This window comes from Gouania willdenowi, chromosome 14, assembly GCF_900634775.1.
Source record: "Gouania willdenowi chromosome 14, fGouWil2.1, whole genome shotgun sequence".
Taxonomy (NCBI): domain Eukaryota; kingdom Metazoa; phylum Chordata; class Actinopteri; order Blenniiformes; family Gobiesocidae; genus Gouania; species Gouania willdenowi.
Genome location: NC_041057.1, coordinates 5,528,057 through 5,545,899, shown reverse-complemented (window position 1 = coordinate 5,545,899; position 17,843 = coordinate 5,528,057). Strand labels below are relative to the sequence as shown.

At 38.5% G+C, this 17,843-nt stretch overlaps 1 protein-coding gene across 1 annotated transcript; it reads left to right on the top strand.

The window, feature by feature from the left end:
* The first annotated feature begins 811 nt into the window (after positions 1 to 811).
* On the top strand, positions 812 to 17,524 carry heatr6 (HEAT repeat containing 6). Its single transcript, XM_028467616.1, has 21 exons — positions 812 to 940; positions 1,008 to 1,272; positions 2,574 to 2,681; positions 2,760 to 2,900; positions 2,981 to 3,096; positions 4,602 to 4,716; positions 4,804 to 4,905; positions 5,574 to 5,738; positions 7,023 to 7,270; positions 7,366 to 7,540; positions 8,453 to 8,659; positions 10,647 to 10,746; positions 10,831 to 11,156; positions 12,499 to 12,621; positions 12,702 to 12,788; positions 13,887 to 14,021; positions 14,104 to 14,226; positions 14,310 to 14,434; positions 14,925 to 15,021; positions 15,332 to 15,536; positions 15,843 to 17,524. Exons 2-21 carry the CDS (start codon positions 1,012 to 1,014, stop codon positions 16,421 to 16,423), a joined length of 3,540 nt encoding a protein of 1,179 aa, XP_028323417.1. The 5' UTR covers positions 812 to 940; positions 1,008 to 1,011; the 3' UTR covers positions 16,424 to 17,524.
* The last annotated feature ends 319 nt before the right edge of the window (positions 17,525 to 17,843 follow it).

The following is a 17,843-nucleotide window of genomic DNA, read 5'->3' as shown; positions in this document are numbered from 1 at the left end:
GATATTTCAAAATTGAGCCATGTTTGTCAAAGCAGTATAAAAAATGTGTGCAATCTAAACGTCCTTAAGAATTACAATTGTCTTTTGAGTGACCTCTGGTTTATTTTGGTTTCATTAATTTTTTTTCTTTGGTTAATGTTATGTTTTGCCCAGTCTTTGTATATTTTGTTTAATGTGGTTGTTTAAAATTATGAATTTTTGAAATACCATGTTCTTTTCAATTTCAAAAAAGACTAAAGATTAGCACTACGTCCAAATAGTGCCTCCTATCTCTTTTCCTATCCACTTTTCCATAACCCCGTGGATGACGTCATGGGGTTAAGGAAATGTGTTAAAAGGTTTGTTGCATCAGACGCACTTCCACCAGGTGACTTAAAAATCCGACGTTTGCGTCTTCTTTCAGAATCAGAACCAACTTTATTGACCAAGAATGTGTTATACACACGAGGAATTTGACTTGGTGAACTGTGCTCTCTCTAATAGTGTAAACATTAAATAATAATCCACTAGAAAAAATAATAAATATATATAAACAGTAGTTAGACTAGAATGTGCAAAACTAAATATAAGATAATAATAATAGTATAAAAATATAAGATAATAGTACAGTAGTGCAGGAAAACATTTAAATTATATAGTATGTACCTGAACATTCTTAAAGAAAAACCGAACACTCTTATCATGTTTACCACTTAAACACTTGTGGGGGTTAAAAATCACTGGATAGGAAAGGAGATAGGAGGGACTATTCGGACGCAGCCCAGGATTTGGAGGGGAAGTGGTTTTCTGGCCAAGTTGCTACCCGTAGTCACGTGACGGGGCGGGTGTTTGTAATATAGGCTAGGCTAACAAGCTAATAACAGACAAATAAAAACGTGTGCTGAAATTCTGAACCTGATGGTCGCCCGTCAATTATTTTCAAACAAAAAACACAACAGGGGTAAGTTAACTGGGTCTGTGACTCAAACCCAGAACCACGTAGTGAATAAACCACTTTCCATGTCCAGAGCCATGGCTGTCCGTACCGGTGTACCAGTACCGGCTGGGCTCGGGTGGGGCTCTTCAACTCCGCTGTCCGCCTCGGCTGCTCCCTTCATACCCGGGGGCTCCACGTCCGAGGCGGAGAAGCACTTTTTCCGGTGCAGTGAGAAGCTGAGAGCCCTTCATGCTGGTTCCCAGCAGCTGAAAGAAGAACTGAACCTGCTACTGGATCAGCTGCTGTCAGAGTACTACAAGACCCCCGAGTCCTGTGACACCACCATCCGAGCACAGGTGACACCCATCTAGACTAGGTGTTCTCAAACTTGGTGTCAGGACACCATTGGGGTCGCCAGATGCCTTCGAGAAACTAAAAAATGGAGCCCATTTTTGCTTTATTTGATTATTTATTTATTTATTTTTTTGTGCAAATTTTCTGCAAATACACCAAACTTCATCATATTTAACCTATTTTCATAAAGTTTTTCTTGCCATATTGTTGCTCCTTTTAATGCATTTTTACTACATTACTCCCATTTCTGCCACTTCTACGTCAAATTTCAATGCCTTTTCTGCACATTTTTCTACTTTCATGACATTTTCAGCACTTGTAAACTCTTTCCCACCTAATGTCGCATTTGTTGACCCATTATTGTCACTTTTAACCTATTTTCACCATAATTTATGCTTTTTCTGCCACTTTTAAGCCAATATTGGCACTTTGTACCCTTTTTGTAACTTTTTTTTAATTAAAAGGATTTATATCTTTAAGATGACTATATACTATGCTCCAAATAATTAAAACTTCCTGGATATCTGTGGATATTATTAAGATGAATAAATAAATGTTACCACAGATCCATAGAACAATCATTTTGCTGATTTTAAATATAATTTTAATCTAGATTAGATTAAAACCATGAGTGTTTTTTGCTGTCTTCTAAATCAATTACTTAATTTAAGATACAATTTGGTCACTACAGAGTACAAAAGACTGAAGGATTTAAATAAACACTGCTTACACATTATAAATAAAATGTGGTAAAAAAAAAAAAAAGAACAATCTGTGGATTCTTTGAATACAACAACAAAGTGCAGTACATTTAAAATGACAAAAAAAAGAGAAAAGTATACATTAAAACTATAAAATTATTTTTAATGCTTTATCTTTTAATAAGCTCCTAAACTAACATGTCTTTTAACACGCACGAAGAGTCTCCAATTAACCCAATGTAAAATCATCCCCTCACCCTAGGAAACCAGGAATACGCAAAGAAACATCCGTTCACTTTAACTCTATACCTAAGATTTTTGTTTAATGGAAACAGTCTAGTTTATTAAGTGATGAAGAGCTTTTGTCACAGTAGGGGCCACAAAAATGTGATTGTATCTGATCTGAGGGCCACATTTTAAACATTCATTTAGAATAATGGCATGAATACACAAAAAGATTTGGTCAATTTCTGTTGTCTTGCATATTTTTCTGATAATTTTAGGGAAAATAAATCATGTAAAGTAAATTATAAATGATAATGTTGCCTACTCCTATATTCTAAAGCCTACTTTGGCTGAGTTGTGTGCATGACATTTCTCAGGACGTATGTTCTCTGCTGAAGCACGTCAGCTCTCTGGTGCCGCTGAGTCAAGAACACTTAGTGGTCAAACTCTGCCAGCTTGTACATCATCTACTCAACCAGCTCAAGGTAATCCACTCGTCTCTCACTGACGTGTACGCATCATGCGAGTCATCATCTCTGAACTCACTTCTGCTTCTTTTTCAGGTAATATTAGATGAGTCGTCGCTGGGAGGGCTGATGCATTACACCGTCTCTGCTCTGAAAGTGTGTGGTTCGTGGACACACACTGATGTCCTCCTGGCTCTCTCCACAATAGTGTATGGAAACGGACCTCACTGTGTTCAGGTAAACGTTCAACAGCACACGCCTTTTTGATGAAGTACGAGGCACCTGATGAGTCACTTTGAGACTGCAATCATTTGTAGATCCTGAGTAATCTGCTCAGTGAAGATGGCGTCCTACTTAGCTACAGCGCTCCGTGTCAGCCAGATATGGAGCTACAACAGGCGGCTCTGAACTGCATGGCTAACCTTTGTTTCAGGTAGGACTAAAAACCTTTCACACATTCTATGTGGTCATAATAAATATATTTAAATATATCTCTAGTGCTATAGCAACACAATTGTAAACTTGCAAGCATAATATGATGCCAAATACTGGATATAATCCAAAATTAGGGGCTGCATAACAGAGCTGAGCGATATGGACAAAAATTGATATCTCAATATATTTTCTCAAAATGGAAATGTACGATTTAAATCTTGATATTTTAGTTCAAATGAAGTCTGATCAGGAAGGCAATTCAGGGTTAAATTTGTTGCAATGCAAAATGCCACACAAGCACATTTATTAACAAACAGTTGCACAACATTTTTTCTCATATAAAGGACAGCACATGTGAGTGAGTGCTTTAGTATGGCTTGTTTAGGGTAAGGTCTGGGTTAGGACGCACTCAAACCAACATAAAAAGGACAGTTAAATGGACTACTGAGATGTAGTGAAAGCAGCGACTCCTAAAAGAAGTATTTTAAAACAAAATAAGCTATAAAATATATATATTGATATAGGTGATATTGTAATTTTCTATATCGCTAAAATAGAAAACTTCATATATTTGAACCTGGATATATCACCCAGCCCTAGCATAACAGTTTAATACTGGGTTTTTCAACCTTGGGGTCGTGACCCCATATAGGGTCGCCTAGAAATATGAGGTTGCCTGAAAAGTCTAGTATCTAGTAATAATGAAATAAAATAAATAACTGATTAAGATCATACCTATATATATTTTTTTAATTGTATTGATGTATTTTTATGTATCCATTTTTGCACAATTAAAACAATACATAATATCACAGAAATAAATATACAGGAAGAGGCAGAACGCTCAAAGAGCTTAAATATGAATATTATGATTTTTTTCAAATTAAAACACTACACACTCAAACAACTATTTTCTTTTTTCACTTTTTCAGATATAAAATCTAGTTCAAATAAAATGCAGTATAAAAATATTATTATCACTTGTGCACTAATCCTGTCTACTCTGTATTTGTAACAGTATAAGAAAGGTTTCTGGGATCATCAGAAATTTGTAAAATTAAAATGGGGTCATGACCCGATAAAGGTTGTGAACCACTGGTTTAATACTTTGATCCTTGTGAAGGCAGAAACCTGTTTGCATTTTAAACATCCAAATCTCGTGGATTCACAGGGTTGATACGATACGATATTTTAAAAAGGGAAAAGAGTAAATGTTTCTTTAAATTTGATTATTATGTTTTTTTTTTTTTAAAGATTCAAACTACATATAAAAAATAAAATAATCAAAATAGTCACATTTGTACATAAAATCCACTAGATTATTCTCTCTTGATGCAACGCTCGTGGCCATTCCTGCTTTGAATTTACTGATCCACTGATGGGAAAAGTGGATCCATTAAGATAAAATCTCTTTTTTATTCTTTTTCAAGGCCTAGTGTTGCCTTCTTTTTCTCTGATGTTGTGTTTCTTCACTACCTGCATGTTCATATGTTCTCTCTGCAGAGTCTCTGGTCAACCAGCGGTGGATGATCAATACAGGAGCGTCTGTTTCAGAGTTTTCCTCCAGACGCTGCAGTCGGCACAGCCTGTCGGTGCTAATGAGATCCTCTATTGCCTGGTATGGATGTTTTAGTTTGTTTTAACGAAAGGTTTCAAGGAGAAATGAAATTGTCCTGCCATTCATGTCATTATGGCTTTAATCCAGGTGATTCAAAGCGCTCTGAAGGGACTACAGTATTGTTTCCTCGGTGGGAAGTGGAAGTTCGGTGGAGAAGAAGAGCTCGGGACTTTACTGGCTTCTGTTAAAGTAATGAATCCTCCATCTGTACATTGTCTTTTTCTCCTTGTCTCAATTTTAAAGCAGAACTAAGTAACCTTTTCAGCTTAATAAATCCTTCTTGTGGTCTCTCTGAGGGTAATACAAGTGTTTATGAGGTGATCGGGGGGTCTTTAATCCCCCCCACCCCCCCCCGCTGTCTCTGGCCAGAAAACAGCACTTGCAACTTTCCCTGCCTCCGACCCGGTACCAGTCTCGCAGCTCTGTTCTCGTGACAACACGTACTGCTTTACGACAGCCCAATTCACACTGCAGTCGCTTCAATCGCCCGTTATGAGTTGCTTGAACACAGAGATGCTTTTTGGTCACTTCATCGCTCCAGTGACGTCATTACCAGGGAACGTGTGTGTGTGTGTTTTTACGGTATAAATGGTCAACTTACTGAGTTACTAAAGGATGAGTTCACTAAGATAGTAGGCTTATTCAAGATTAACCGCTTTAATTTTGCCCTGGTATGTTTAGGAAGCATCCCGCTGCCTGTCTCACTGAAGCGGGAGGGAGGAGCTGCTGCCTCGGGGTGCGGAGTGTTTACGACAGTGACATAATCAAAAGGGACCTTTAGAGGGAGCGCTAAGCTCAAGTTTCTTAGTTCTGCTTTAACATGTGTTTATTATAGTTTTTCACTTTGTTTTCCACAGAGATTGATGTTTCAAGGACTGCCTGCAGTGAGTGTTGAGTGGCCCCTGGTGCTTTATCCGGCCCTCCTTCCTCAGTACGATGCTGTAGCTACACCAAATCCGCTCGAGACTCCAAAACCTCCAGAACCCTCGAAGGATTCTACAGCCTCTGGAAAAGCTTCGGGGGTAAGTTGTGCAGAATGGTGGGGAAAGTGTTTAACCTGGATTAAATTGATCCGGTTTCGGTATTTTTTTTTTTTGCCATCGATGATCAAAGGATAGCAATAGTTAGACACTATTTCTGTTTTGGATTTCAAAAACCGGTGATGCCATTGCTTTATTATCCTATTTTATCATTGCATGCATCACAAAAAAATAATCTAACAACAATATTTTTGATTGTGATAATTATACATCAGTTTGTGACAGAATTAAACATATGGTCAATATTGACAGCTTTTGGTGGATTATTTTATGAGGCCAAACTCTTTCTACTTTGCTGTAGGCCTAAAGGCTTAATACGTTATAGCCTACCTAATCACTGATCAATTAATCAACTATCCACCAAATTGGATATCTTCTAGGCCAGGGGTTCTCAACTGGTTTCACCCTGGGACCCACATTTTGACACAGTCATTAAATTGCGATTTGTGACCTACTTTTTTTTAAGAATTCAACAAACCAAATTTAGTTTTTCAAAAATAGCTGTTCATTTCACAGGGCGGCCGTGGCTCAGGTGGTAGAGGGTCGTCTTCTGATCGAGAGGTTGGGGGTTCGATCCCAGTACCTGACTATGTGTCGAAGTGTCCTTGGGCAAGACACTGAACCCTAAGTTGCTCCCAGTGGTCGACTAGCGCCTTGCATGGCAGTCCTGTCCCACTGGTGTGTGAATGTGAGAGTGATTGGGTGAATGAGCTTTGGGACTGCTTCAGTGTGGTTATAAAGCGCTATATCCATTTACAGACATGCATTTCACAGCATGCCTGTCAAAAGAAAAGTTTCTTTCAAAATAAAAGACAAGTTCAACATGAGAGACATTAAGTATTTATTTTTGACCAGCTGTCCGTGACCCACTTTTGGGTCCCGACCCAGCAGTTCAGAATCGCTGAATGATCCAAATATAGTATTATTTGATACACTTTTAAAGTTTTGTTACATTTTGGGCCTGAAATCCACCCTTTTGATGGGATCAGTTTAATTCTGATTTTTTTGGATCAGAGTGATCCCAATCCTACTAAAAATTTCAGAAAAACCCAAACTTCAGGTTTGATCCAGATCAAAACCGAGATTGGATTATGGGGTCTAATCCCATTACATCATTCGTTTTTCTTTTGGAAAAAAAAAAAAAATTTCAAGATTTTATCCAATCTTTTATCCACAATCTGAGCTGATTACTTTTAAAAAAAAAAAAACAGGCCCTGGTTTAAACTCTTAATTTTGTGGATTTTTTTTTACTGTGTGTGTTTTAAGAATAAAAAGAAAAAATCAAAAGGAAAGGGGAAGAAATCCAAACCCGAGAATAGCAACAATGTAGATGTGGAAGATGAAGGGAAGGAAACAGCTGCTATTCCTCAGAAAGATGGAGGACAAGAATGGAGAAAAAGGGACGGAGACGTCTCAATCAAACCCTCGCCCTTGGTTTTGTGTCCGTCCTGGAAGAGATACACCTCCGACTCTGAATTTTCTGACCCTGAGGGAAACGCACAGAGCAAATTAAGGTACATGAATACACAGACTGAGGTTGTTTTCATCAGAATTTCTGTTTTGAATCGATAAATGATCTCTATAATAAACATTCTGAAACATCTGATAGGTTGAACCATGGTCGCGTGCGTCAGGGAGCTCTGCATTGTCTGTTGGCGGTGGTTAAAGCTGTAGAAAAGAGGATGCTGTACGGGTACTGGTCCTCCTTCATCCCAGACGCTCCTATAGGAGGACCACCACCACTCACCCTCCTCACCATTGTTCTGAAAGATCCGTCGGCAAAGGTTTGGTTCACCCGTGAATCGATGCACCTCACCCTCACTCAGAGTTGCGGTCGATTATAATTGTAATTGGTAATTTATTGCAATTATGACATAATTATATTTGAAATTGTAATTTTTAATTTCATTTTATTCTTCCATTGTATCTTCCAGGAAACATAAGTCCAAACTGTGTAAGGAAACTAGTAGAAAATCATCTCATACAAAGCATGCGACCCATTACAAAATGCTATTAGACACAGTCAAGCTTGTTTTTTTTTTGTCAAGCTTGGTTGATTCTTGTTGTAGAATGAAAATTAGACAATAAGTGAGGTGTGTGTGTGTGTGTGTGTGTAATCATTTTTAAAAATATGTTGCTGTTGTAATCATACTTTAAATTAGATTACGTTAGATTATCCTTTATTTTATCTCACAGTGGGGAAATTCACACGCTACAGCAGCCGAAGAGCAAGCAAACAAGAAAGCTAAATATGAATACAGAAAGGAAAAATTAAGGCTAAAATAAGTAATAAAATAAATAGTAGATATCTGTCAGGATAACAGTACAAAAAAATTATAATTTGAATTGAGTTTAGAAGATTGACTTCAATTGAAATCAAAATCCAATTAAACATTTTATTTAAAATGCAATTAAACATATGGAATCATGTTGCAATTCTATGCTTACACATAGTTAACAATTATTAAAATAAAATTTAAAAATTAACAAATAAATAGTGTGTTTAATTGTAATTGATAATGTAATTGTAATTAACTTTCAGGGGGAAAATAAGCATCTTATTTTTAAAAAATGCCGGTCACCATAATTGTAATTATAATTAAGTTGTAATTGAACATGGATATTTGAAGACGTAATTGTAATTTAAAAATGTATTTGACCCCAACCCTTCACCCGTCCTTCCTGTCCTGGTCCAGGTGCGGCTCTCTGCTCTTCAGGTATTGTCCGGGATCCTCGACGGGTCGCGACAGTTTCTGGCTTTAGCTGAAGACACGGCATCTCCTCGAACGTCTTACACCTCGTTCTCCTTCACGCTGGCGGCCAGCGTCAGGGAGCTCCATCGAGCTCTTAGTCTGGCTGTGTTGGCAGAAACCTCCGTTCAGACGCTCACACAGGTCATAAAGGTACGTGTGTGTGTGTAAATGTGTGTTTATAGGCAGCTGGAAAAGATTCTGATTTTATTTACAATGTTCTCTTTGGTGTAGCTGTTAGTTTTTCCACATTATAGCAACAAGTTCATGGGTTCCACTTTTGGGATGGACTTATTCTCCTTGTTCACGTATCAAACTCAAGGCCCAGGGACCAAATCTGGCCCTTTAGAGCAGGTGTATCAAGCTCATTTTAGTTCAGGGGCCAAACACAGACCAGTTTGATCTTAAGTGGGCCACAGATTTTTGGTGGAGCGATTTCAACATTTTTATGCCCTGGTTTGCACTTTCTTTTATAATTGATATACAGTAATTCAAGCAAAAAGTGACAGTGTCAGTCCCTACAGGATCTTCACTTAAATTTCTCTTATTTCGTCACAATTTTTTATTTAATATTGGGAAATTTTGTGGAATAATTTGAAAAAAATCCCAGGATTTTGGAAAGAATTAAGAGAGTCCTTTCAACAATTTGAGACTAAAATTGACAGCCATCGTGTGGTATAAGCATTGGGAAAACTGAATCCTGCAAATAATGTGGAGTTTCATTCATTTTGTGTATTTGAACGGACTGAGATTTCTACAACTGAATTATTTTTTAATTTACGCAGGGAATCATGCTTTTTCCATCATTTTTACTATTTCTTGTGGGCCACATTGAATGCTCTAAAGGCTCGGTTTTGGCCCCCAGGCCTTGAGTTTGCCACATATGCTTTAGGATAGAGCAGGGGTGTCAAACTCATTTTAGCTCAGGGGCTAAATACGGAGCATCTCAATTGGCCCACATATTTTATGCTGGAAAACAAGTTATTTCAACATTATTGTGCTCTAGTTTGCACTTCTACGCATATATAAAATCCAAAATATGTAAGAAACTGACAATATCCAAGCAATAAGTGACAGATATCAGTCCCAACAGGGTTTTCACTTAAATTTCTAGATTTTGTGACCAATTTCTATTTAATTAAGGGAAAAATTATGTCATCATTTTAGGAAAATTGAAGGATTTTGTAAGAATTTTCAGTGTTTTTTTTAACAGTTTAACATTATAAATGACTGCAATATTAGCACCGGGAATACTGTGAGACCCTGGATATATTGTTGAGTTTCATTTACACAATGATTCATGTTTTCTGACATTTTTACTTTCTCCCGTGGGCCAAATTAGATGCTCAAGGGCCGGATTTGGCCCCCGAGCAATGATTTTGACATGTGCTTTAGAGCATTCAATAGGACTATGGAAGAAAATAAAAACATGAATCATTGTTTAAATTACCAAATAATTCAGTTGTAAACACTAAAATCCTCTAAATTCATACAATTAATCAAACTTTTCCCATCCTTTTATCACACTAGTGCAGTGCCCGTAGGAAGTATGTATATACTTAGCACAGTAACTTAGGTTAGCATACATCTGCAGCCTGCTGAGAGAGAGAATTAGAACTACAAATTACCTTTCTTCTGTAGATTCTTGTTTTTTGTTTTTTTCCCTTCGCTAATCAATCAACCTTTATTTGTATAGCGCCAATTCACAACACGTGTTATTGCAAGACACTTCACAGAAAGTCAACATTGAGCTGTTCTAACTTATCCTGAGTTACCATGACTACCTGTCAACATCAGTTCTAAAAATTGTCCGCTTCCTTGGGGATGGGGCGTCCAAACAAATCCGACGTTGCACACCATTGAACCAAGCAGCAGCCATGTTGAAAGTCTCAACTCTGTCTGTCCCTGAAGCACAGAGATATTTGAGCCACAGAGAGACAGAGATTCCTTGCTTTATAGATAAAGATAGATACATGATGGCATTTGGTTTTAATCTCAAATTGTTGAAAGAACTAAAATTCTGTAATTTTTTCTTAAATTATTCCACAACATTTCACCACATGTAATAACAACAGGTGGGATCTTGGTCTTATTTTGTATTATTTAGTCATGGTTGGTCTCTTTTGCTCTTCACCATCAGTGTCTGGCTTTCCTGGTGTCCAACGCTCCCTATCACCGTCTCAGACCCGGCCTTCTCACTAAGCTCTGGAAACATCTCCATCCTTACGTGCACCACAGAGGTCTGTGTTTCTGCTACTTTAATCCTCTCCTCAATGATTTGTTAAATATTTACAGTCTTTCCCAAAAATCCTGTCCATCTCCAGACGGCACGGTGCGAGTTTCAGTTCTGAATCTTTACGGAGCCATGGTGACGACTCGGGCTCCTCTGCCCGAGGTGCAGCTTCTCCTCCAGCAGCCAGAGGGCAGCGGTGGCAGCGGCACCGCTTCTTTCACCCCACAGAGCTCGACTGTCAGCTGGAGACAGAGAGAGGGCGCGTCCTCTCCGTCTCACACGCCTGTCCCACACTCCCCGCTCGCTCCTCACACACCAGTGGAAGGAACCTGTGGCCCCCCGTGGCTGCTGCAACTGTGCTCATCACTCGTCACTCAACCCAGGGAGGAGCAAGCCGTTCGATTAGCAGCGCTACAGGTGAGAGCGGCAGAAAGTCCAACTACAGTCATGAACAAAAGTATTCACACCCCTGGTTTTTTTTTCCAGAAATTACAGCATTTCTCCCAGAAGTAGTTGCAATTACAAATGAAAACAAAAAAGCAGAAGGAAAAAAGACAAAATGTACATATTGTAAAATGTAAAAAATCTGACTGGACAAAATTGTTGACACCCTTTAATTTCAAGCATGTGATGCTCGTTTAAGCTCACCTGTGGAAAGTACCAGTTTGCTGGCAATATAAAAATCACACCTGAAGCCATTTCCAATGTATAAAATTTGACTGAATTTTTGTGTTGTGTGTCTGTGTGTTAGGGCTGCACGATTATGGTCAAAATGATAATCGCGATTATGTGGATCAATATTGTAATCATGATTATTAATCATCATTTTTAATGAACTACTTTTTAACAAACAGTATGTGAACAGTTTAGAATGCAAAATAAAAGCTTTAAACAAGAATAATGATAAATACAAGAAAGAAAAATACTAATTTAGCCAAGAGTTAAAAATTTACAGAGGGCAACTTCTTGAAAAGAATTTCAGCGTATGAAGAAAAAGTAAGAAGTACATTGAGGTGCGTTCACACCGAACGCGACTTGATTACTTTTGAAATCAATGTAAATGACGCAACGTCAAGCGACGCGACTCATGTAATTCCGAGTGACCCAAAATCTCGCTCGCTTTTTATTGAAATGGTGGAATGAAGCCTTAATCATGTGTTCCCTCTGGTGGTTGGCAGACTACTAGGGGTTGAGAAAGTATCTGATTAGATATGTAGCAGAGGCCGCATTTTAAAAGTAAAAATCGCCAACGATCAGGTTAATTTAATCATGGCAGCCAAAATTGTGATCATGTTTGAAACTTGATTAATTGTGCATCCGTAGTGTGTGTCACACCAAGCATGGCAAAGAGGAAGAAGAGCCGAGAACTGTCTGGGGACTTAAGAAGCAAAATTGTGAAAAATATGAACAATCTCAAGGTTACAGGACCATCTCCAGCGATCTTCAAGATCCGTTGTCCACTGTACGTAATATTAAATAGTTTATAACCCATGGAACTGTGGCTAATCTTCCTGGATGGGGACGGAAAAGAAAACTTCACGAAAGAATGCAATGCAGGATAGTTAGAATGGTGGATAAATTTTTGCTTCTTTTGTGTTTTTTTTCAATCCACATAAAGGAAATAAACACGTATATACCAAAAACCTTTGTAATTGCAGAGAAATGCTGTAATTGCTGGAAAAATTCCAGGTGCTCCAATACTTTGGTCCATGACTGTACATCCCAGTGCGTGTTTATTCATGCGTGCCATGTGTTTCAGGTTCTGTGCCATCTAGTGCGAGGATACTTCCCTTTGATCCAAGTGTGTCTGTGTGAGATCAGGCAGGTGAGCGCTCATTGCCTAAGCGACGCGGACCCATCCGTACAGCTACATGGTTCAAAGGTAACGTCCCCGAGGTGGAGTTTTAAAAACGTACTGCCTGCAAAGCATCCGTCACAAACACGGTCTGATGTGTCTTTTAGTTACTGGAGGAGTTTGGTACAGGAACCATTCAGCAGTACAGAGCAGAGAACAAAGTGCCTGAAAGCTCACGAGTTCCCATAAGTGAGGTACGTATACACGCTATTGGTGTGCATTGCCATGAATCTGACGATACGATACCATTCACGATTTGCACGTCACGGTACGATATATCCCGATACTAAACAATACGATACACATTGTGATATCATTTACAAATTTCAGCATCACAAGTATAAAATGGTATGAAATTCAAGGACAAATAGTTCAGAAACAAGTTATGTATTTATCTTATCAGACTGTCAAATTACATTTTTCAAAAAAGTTTAATTTTTGCTTCTACAACAGATTCTGATTTTATTAAGTTGGCATACGTCTATAAAAGTGCCCAGTATGCTTTAGGAAAATAAACTTCCAAACTAAAATGCATTGAGGATTGAGGTAGTTTAACAAGGTCTGATGTGGTTCACCTAGTGACTGGGTGTTTACATGCTATGCAGATGTTAACATTATTAAAATTATTGTTTTTGGTAAAAAACATGATTAAAAAATATATATATATATTTGGATATTTTTTGGATCCGTACGATAACCGCGGGGTGAGATATCACAATATATTTTTAGTCTTAAAGCTGCTCGTGACAACATTTTTTTTTTTACCGGATAAAGACCGTGGAGGCCTCAAAGATCAATAAATCAAAGATCATTTTCTAAAAAGAAGATGCTATTGTTATTTTTGATCTCCACTATAAACACTTTCTTATTGACTTTCTTGACAAAGTTTCACACATTGAGATGGGATGTGGAGTCCCTTAGAATAACCACATTCTTAATGTGTTTCAACAGACCAATCACAGTAAGATCTCCACATCCCATAATGCAACGCCCAAAAAGTTTCCAACAATGTCAATTAACGGTGTTTACAGTGGAGATCAAAACAAAACTTTCAAACAGCAATTTTAACTTTTTACATTTCTTTTAAGCAAATGATCTTTCATTCATTATCTGAGGCCTACATTTTGTAGCTTTAAGTGTGCCTTAAATTTTCTAAAATTGTTAGATCTGCTTGAAACAAACATGTTTCGTATTGATTATTTGCTTGCATTTCAGTTATAATGAAATGTGGTTTTTTTTATATGAAGAAAGCGGAGCAGTAGGAAAACCCTGATGATTTTTGAATGATGCAGGTGGTCCATTTTTGGTCCGACGTGTTGAAGGGTCCTCTGAATGCTGCGCTGCAAAGCGAGCAACATCACAAGCTGCAGGCGAGTGCGTGTGACACGCTGTCGTCCATCTTGCCCCAAGCTTTTGCACAGCTGCCAGTGAGTCCACACGTTTTTTTCTCAGTTTCTGCTCAGCTGAAGCTTAGCGCCACTCAGTTGTTCATGTGACGCTGTTTTTCAGGACAAAACTCAGCTGATGTGCATCACTGTGTTGTTGGGGCTGACGTACGCTGACGATTGTTTGGTGAAGAGTGCAGCTATCAGGGCTTTGGGCATCTACGTGCTGTTTCCCTGCTTGAGAGAGGTATGACATATTACCGTCTGTCATGAATACTGGGACTTGTTGAAAGAATAAACATCTTTTTTGCTTTCTTTTTGTTTTGTCAGGATGTGATGTTAGTGGCCGACACCGCTAATGCAATCCTTGCCGCTCTGGAAAATCGCTCGACAAACGTCCGTACGAAAGCCGCGTGGTCGCTTGGAAATCTCACAGACACGCTCATCGCTAACATGTAAGATGGTGTTAAAAAGTTATGAAGTGGATATGCTGTAGGTGCCGAGAATAGGAGTTTGATTTTCCTTAATGCCTGAAATCAATAAATCAAGGATTGATTGTTTGGGGGAAAAAAAGCTTTAAAAGGTTGAAATTGCCGCTCGAAAATTTGTTCTGATCTCCAGCCAGTTTATTGACATTTTCGAAAAAGTTTTGCGCATTGCATTGTGGGATGTGGAGTCCCAGAGAAGTGTTTTTATTAGGGCTGTCAATCAATTTAAATCTTTTATCTGAACTAATCGCACAATTTTCTGTGATTAATTGCGATTATTTAAATTTTTCTGCTAAAGACTGAAGCTTCTAAAAGATATTATTTATTTATGCAAAAACTTTTTCGACAATGTCAACACACTTTTAAACATTTTAATCGTGTTGACAGTGGAGGTCAAAGCAAATGATCTTGGATTCATTGATCTGCTAGGCTTTCTTTTGGTTGTCTTTGTATTCAGGGAGAGTGTTGGTGTGGACTTCCAAGAGGAGCTCTCTGACATGCTGCTGCTGAAGATGCTGCAGGCAGCCAACAAAGCAACAGCTGACAAAGACAGGGTGAGATCTGGATCAAATCAAAGCTGATGTGTTGCAAAATTGAAGCTGCGCAGATTCACGTGAGAAAAGCAGTTTGTGCATCTGTAGCGACAGATTGGAGAAGTTGTAATAAAAAGAGTAAATGTTGGATTACATGTTTGCAGCTGTCATTTTATTTGTGTAAATATCATTCTACACATTTGTGATTATTTTTATACAAGTTCTCACATCACATTCTACAAGCTCTCCCATTTTGCAACATGTCTACCGTCATATTTTTTTAGGTTGTGAATATGCGAACCCTTTTGACTGTTTGTTGAATCTGTTCCAGGTGACCTTGAATGCTGTGCGCGCCCTTGGGAATCTGCTGCATTTTCTGCGTGAAAGCCAAATGAGTCGCTCGGCCTTTGAGCGCCCGGTGGAGGATGCCGTGCGTGCGTTGGTTAAAACCATTCAAACAGACGCGACCATGAAAGTGAGGTGGAACGCCTGCTACGCTTTGGGAAACGCTTTCAGGAATCCAGCTTTGCCACTCGGTAAGTGCGGTTCCTCGCTGATCTCTTCCATGAACGTTTGACATCGTAAGTTGTAAGTGTTCCTAGAACGGGAATTAGAACAGGAATGTCATGTTGACGCATTTTAACTCATCACGACATGGTTAAAACACGTAAAAACAGGTGCGGTGCAAGATAGATGGTGTGAAAAAAAGATATCAAAAAACGTACATAGACAGGCACGCATTAAACATCAAAGACACTGTCAATAGCCACTTAAAAAATAGGCATCTATTTCACAATGCCAATATGTTATGTTAGTTTTACTGTTCTTTTTCTTTTCTTCAGACTCAACAGCGTGGTCTCGTGACGTGTTCCTGGCTCTCTGTCACGTCGTCACGTCGTGCACGAATTTCAAAGTGCGCATTCAGTCTGCCGCCGCACTCGCAGTTCCCTCTCGCCGCGGTTGCTACGGCGACGTTGAGCAGATGAGCACCGTGTGGCGTTCGCTGGCTAAAGCCCTGGAGAACAGCGAGGACACCAATGACTTCCTGGAGTATCGATACAGCGCCAACCTGCGACACACGCTCTCCCAAGCTCTCCTTCACCTGCTGAGTGTCAGCGAGTTTCGGGACTTGCCGGCTCTTGCCGCGTCGCTGGGCGGCGAGGAGGGGATGGCCATCAGAGAACATCTGATCAAGTATCTGCAAGCGGAGGAGAACAGAGGTGGACAGGAGGAGGAGGAAGGAGAAGGAGAGGCAAGACGGGAGAAGTGTAATCCTCTGCTGAGAACTGCAGCTCTACAGCAGACCGTGAGCAGACTGAAAGGGTTAAAAATTGACGGCGACAACAGGAAGGAGGAGGAGACGAGTAGAGATGCAGTGGTGGATTTACTGCAGGATTTATTGGACACTTGTAGAAAGGCTTGAGCTGGAATTCCTCTTATTGCGTTAAATTACAGGATTTATTCTGTGTGTCCCTTAGTACTATAACACTGGTTTACTTCTTATCTAGGTAAATCACCATAGTAACGCAGCAAACAACAGCCTTTTTTATGTAAGCCAGGTTGGTAACAGCTAACGGGGAGATATTCCTGTTATAATTCCAGCAAGTTAATTTTGTCTCCTTTTTAGAAATATATGTTAAGGTTTCGTTTATTCAGAAAAAATGTATCTTCTGACATGTTTCAACTATCAACTGCCAGTCTTCCTCAAAGGTGATTGCTTTGATGTATTCTTACAAGTTCTCTCATCATAAGAAAAGCTTCAAAGCATCTTCTGATGCTTTCTGAAACATGTCGGGAGATAAAGATTTCCTGAAGAAATTAAATAATAATAATAATACATTTTATTTAAAAGCGCCTTTCAAAACACCCAAGGACACTTTACAATGGAGTCAGAAAATCAATAAAAACAGGAGCAACAGAATAACAACAATAAAAAAAAAAACAGGTGCAACGGAATAAAACAGAGTACGGCATTGAGATGGTGAGTGAAAACTTTGATTATCATCAATTTATGAAACTTGACTTGCATGGAATCGGCAACAAAAACAAAATGTAATAAAAAAACGTTTTCATATAAAGTCTTAAAAAGATTTCAGGTTTTAAGTGTATTTAGTTCTAATACCATTAAACGAGTGTTTACAATAATGTTCCAGTCTAAAGATTGTGATTTCTCTTGGGTCAGATAAATTGTATTAATTTATTTAGTCAATTTGCCAAGCACCTTAAACATGTCAATTTTTTTAAACGTTTCAAAAAAAAATAAAACATTTTCACATGAAAAGATATGTTCGATTGTGATACGACGTGTTCGAAAATCCCCAAGTTTCTCGCTTTTTGTATATGGAGTTGTTTTGAGCTCCATCTTCTGTCGTGGATAAAGACTTTAATGCTCATGATAATGTTGACTGAGGAAATATTCCACAATTCTGTCTTTTGACTCTTTTCTGACATGTATTTGCCATGATGTCTGATATGTTTATCAGATATTTGATGTTACAAAAATGTATTAAAGGATTTAACTTTAGTTACTTTAACCAATTTCTTCATTCCATGAAATATCTGATTTGGTAAAATCACACATCATAGCTAAGTTGGTATTTATTTAATCATACCATTTTTCCTTGCTATTCCTCACATCCTCCTTTCTCTGCCTTTGTGATAGAAATGATTTACTAGCACATTATATATTTTACAGTAGCCTATTTACTAATCTTAAAAACCTGTTTTTAGTTAAATTACTTTGGTGTAGCCCAGTTTCCTTCCTCTATTTAAATTGGATCGAAGGTCAATCTCACTAAATCGATTCTACTACATTACCACTCCTATCCAGTAGAAGGCGTAAT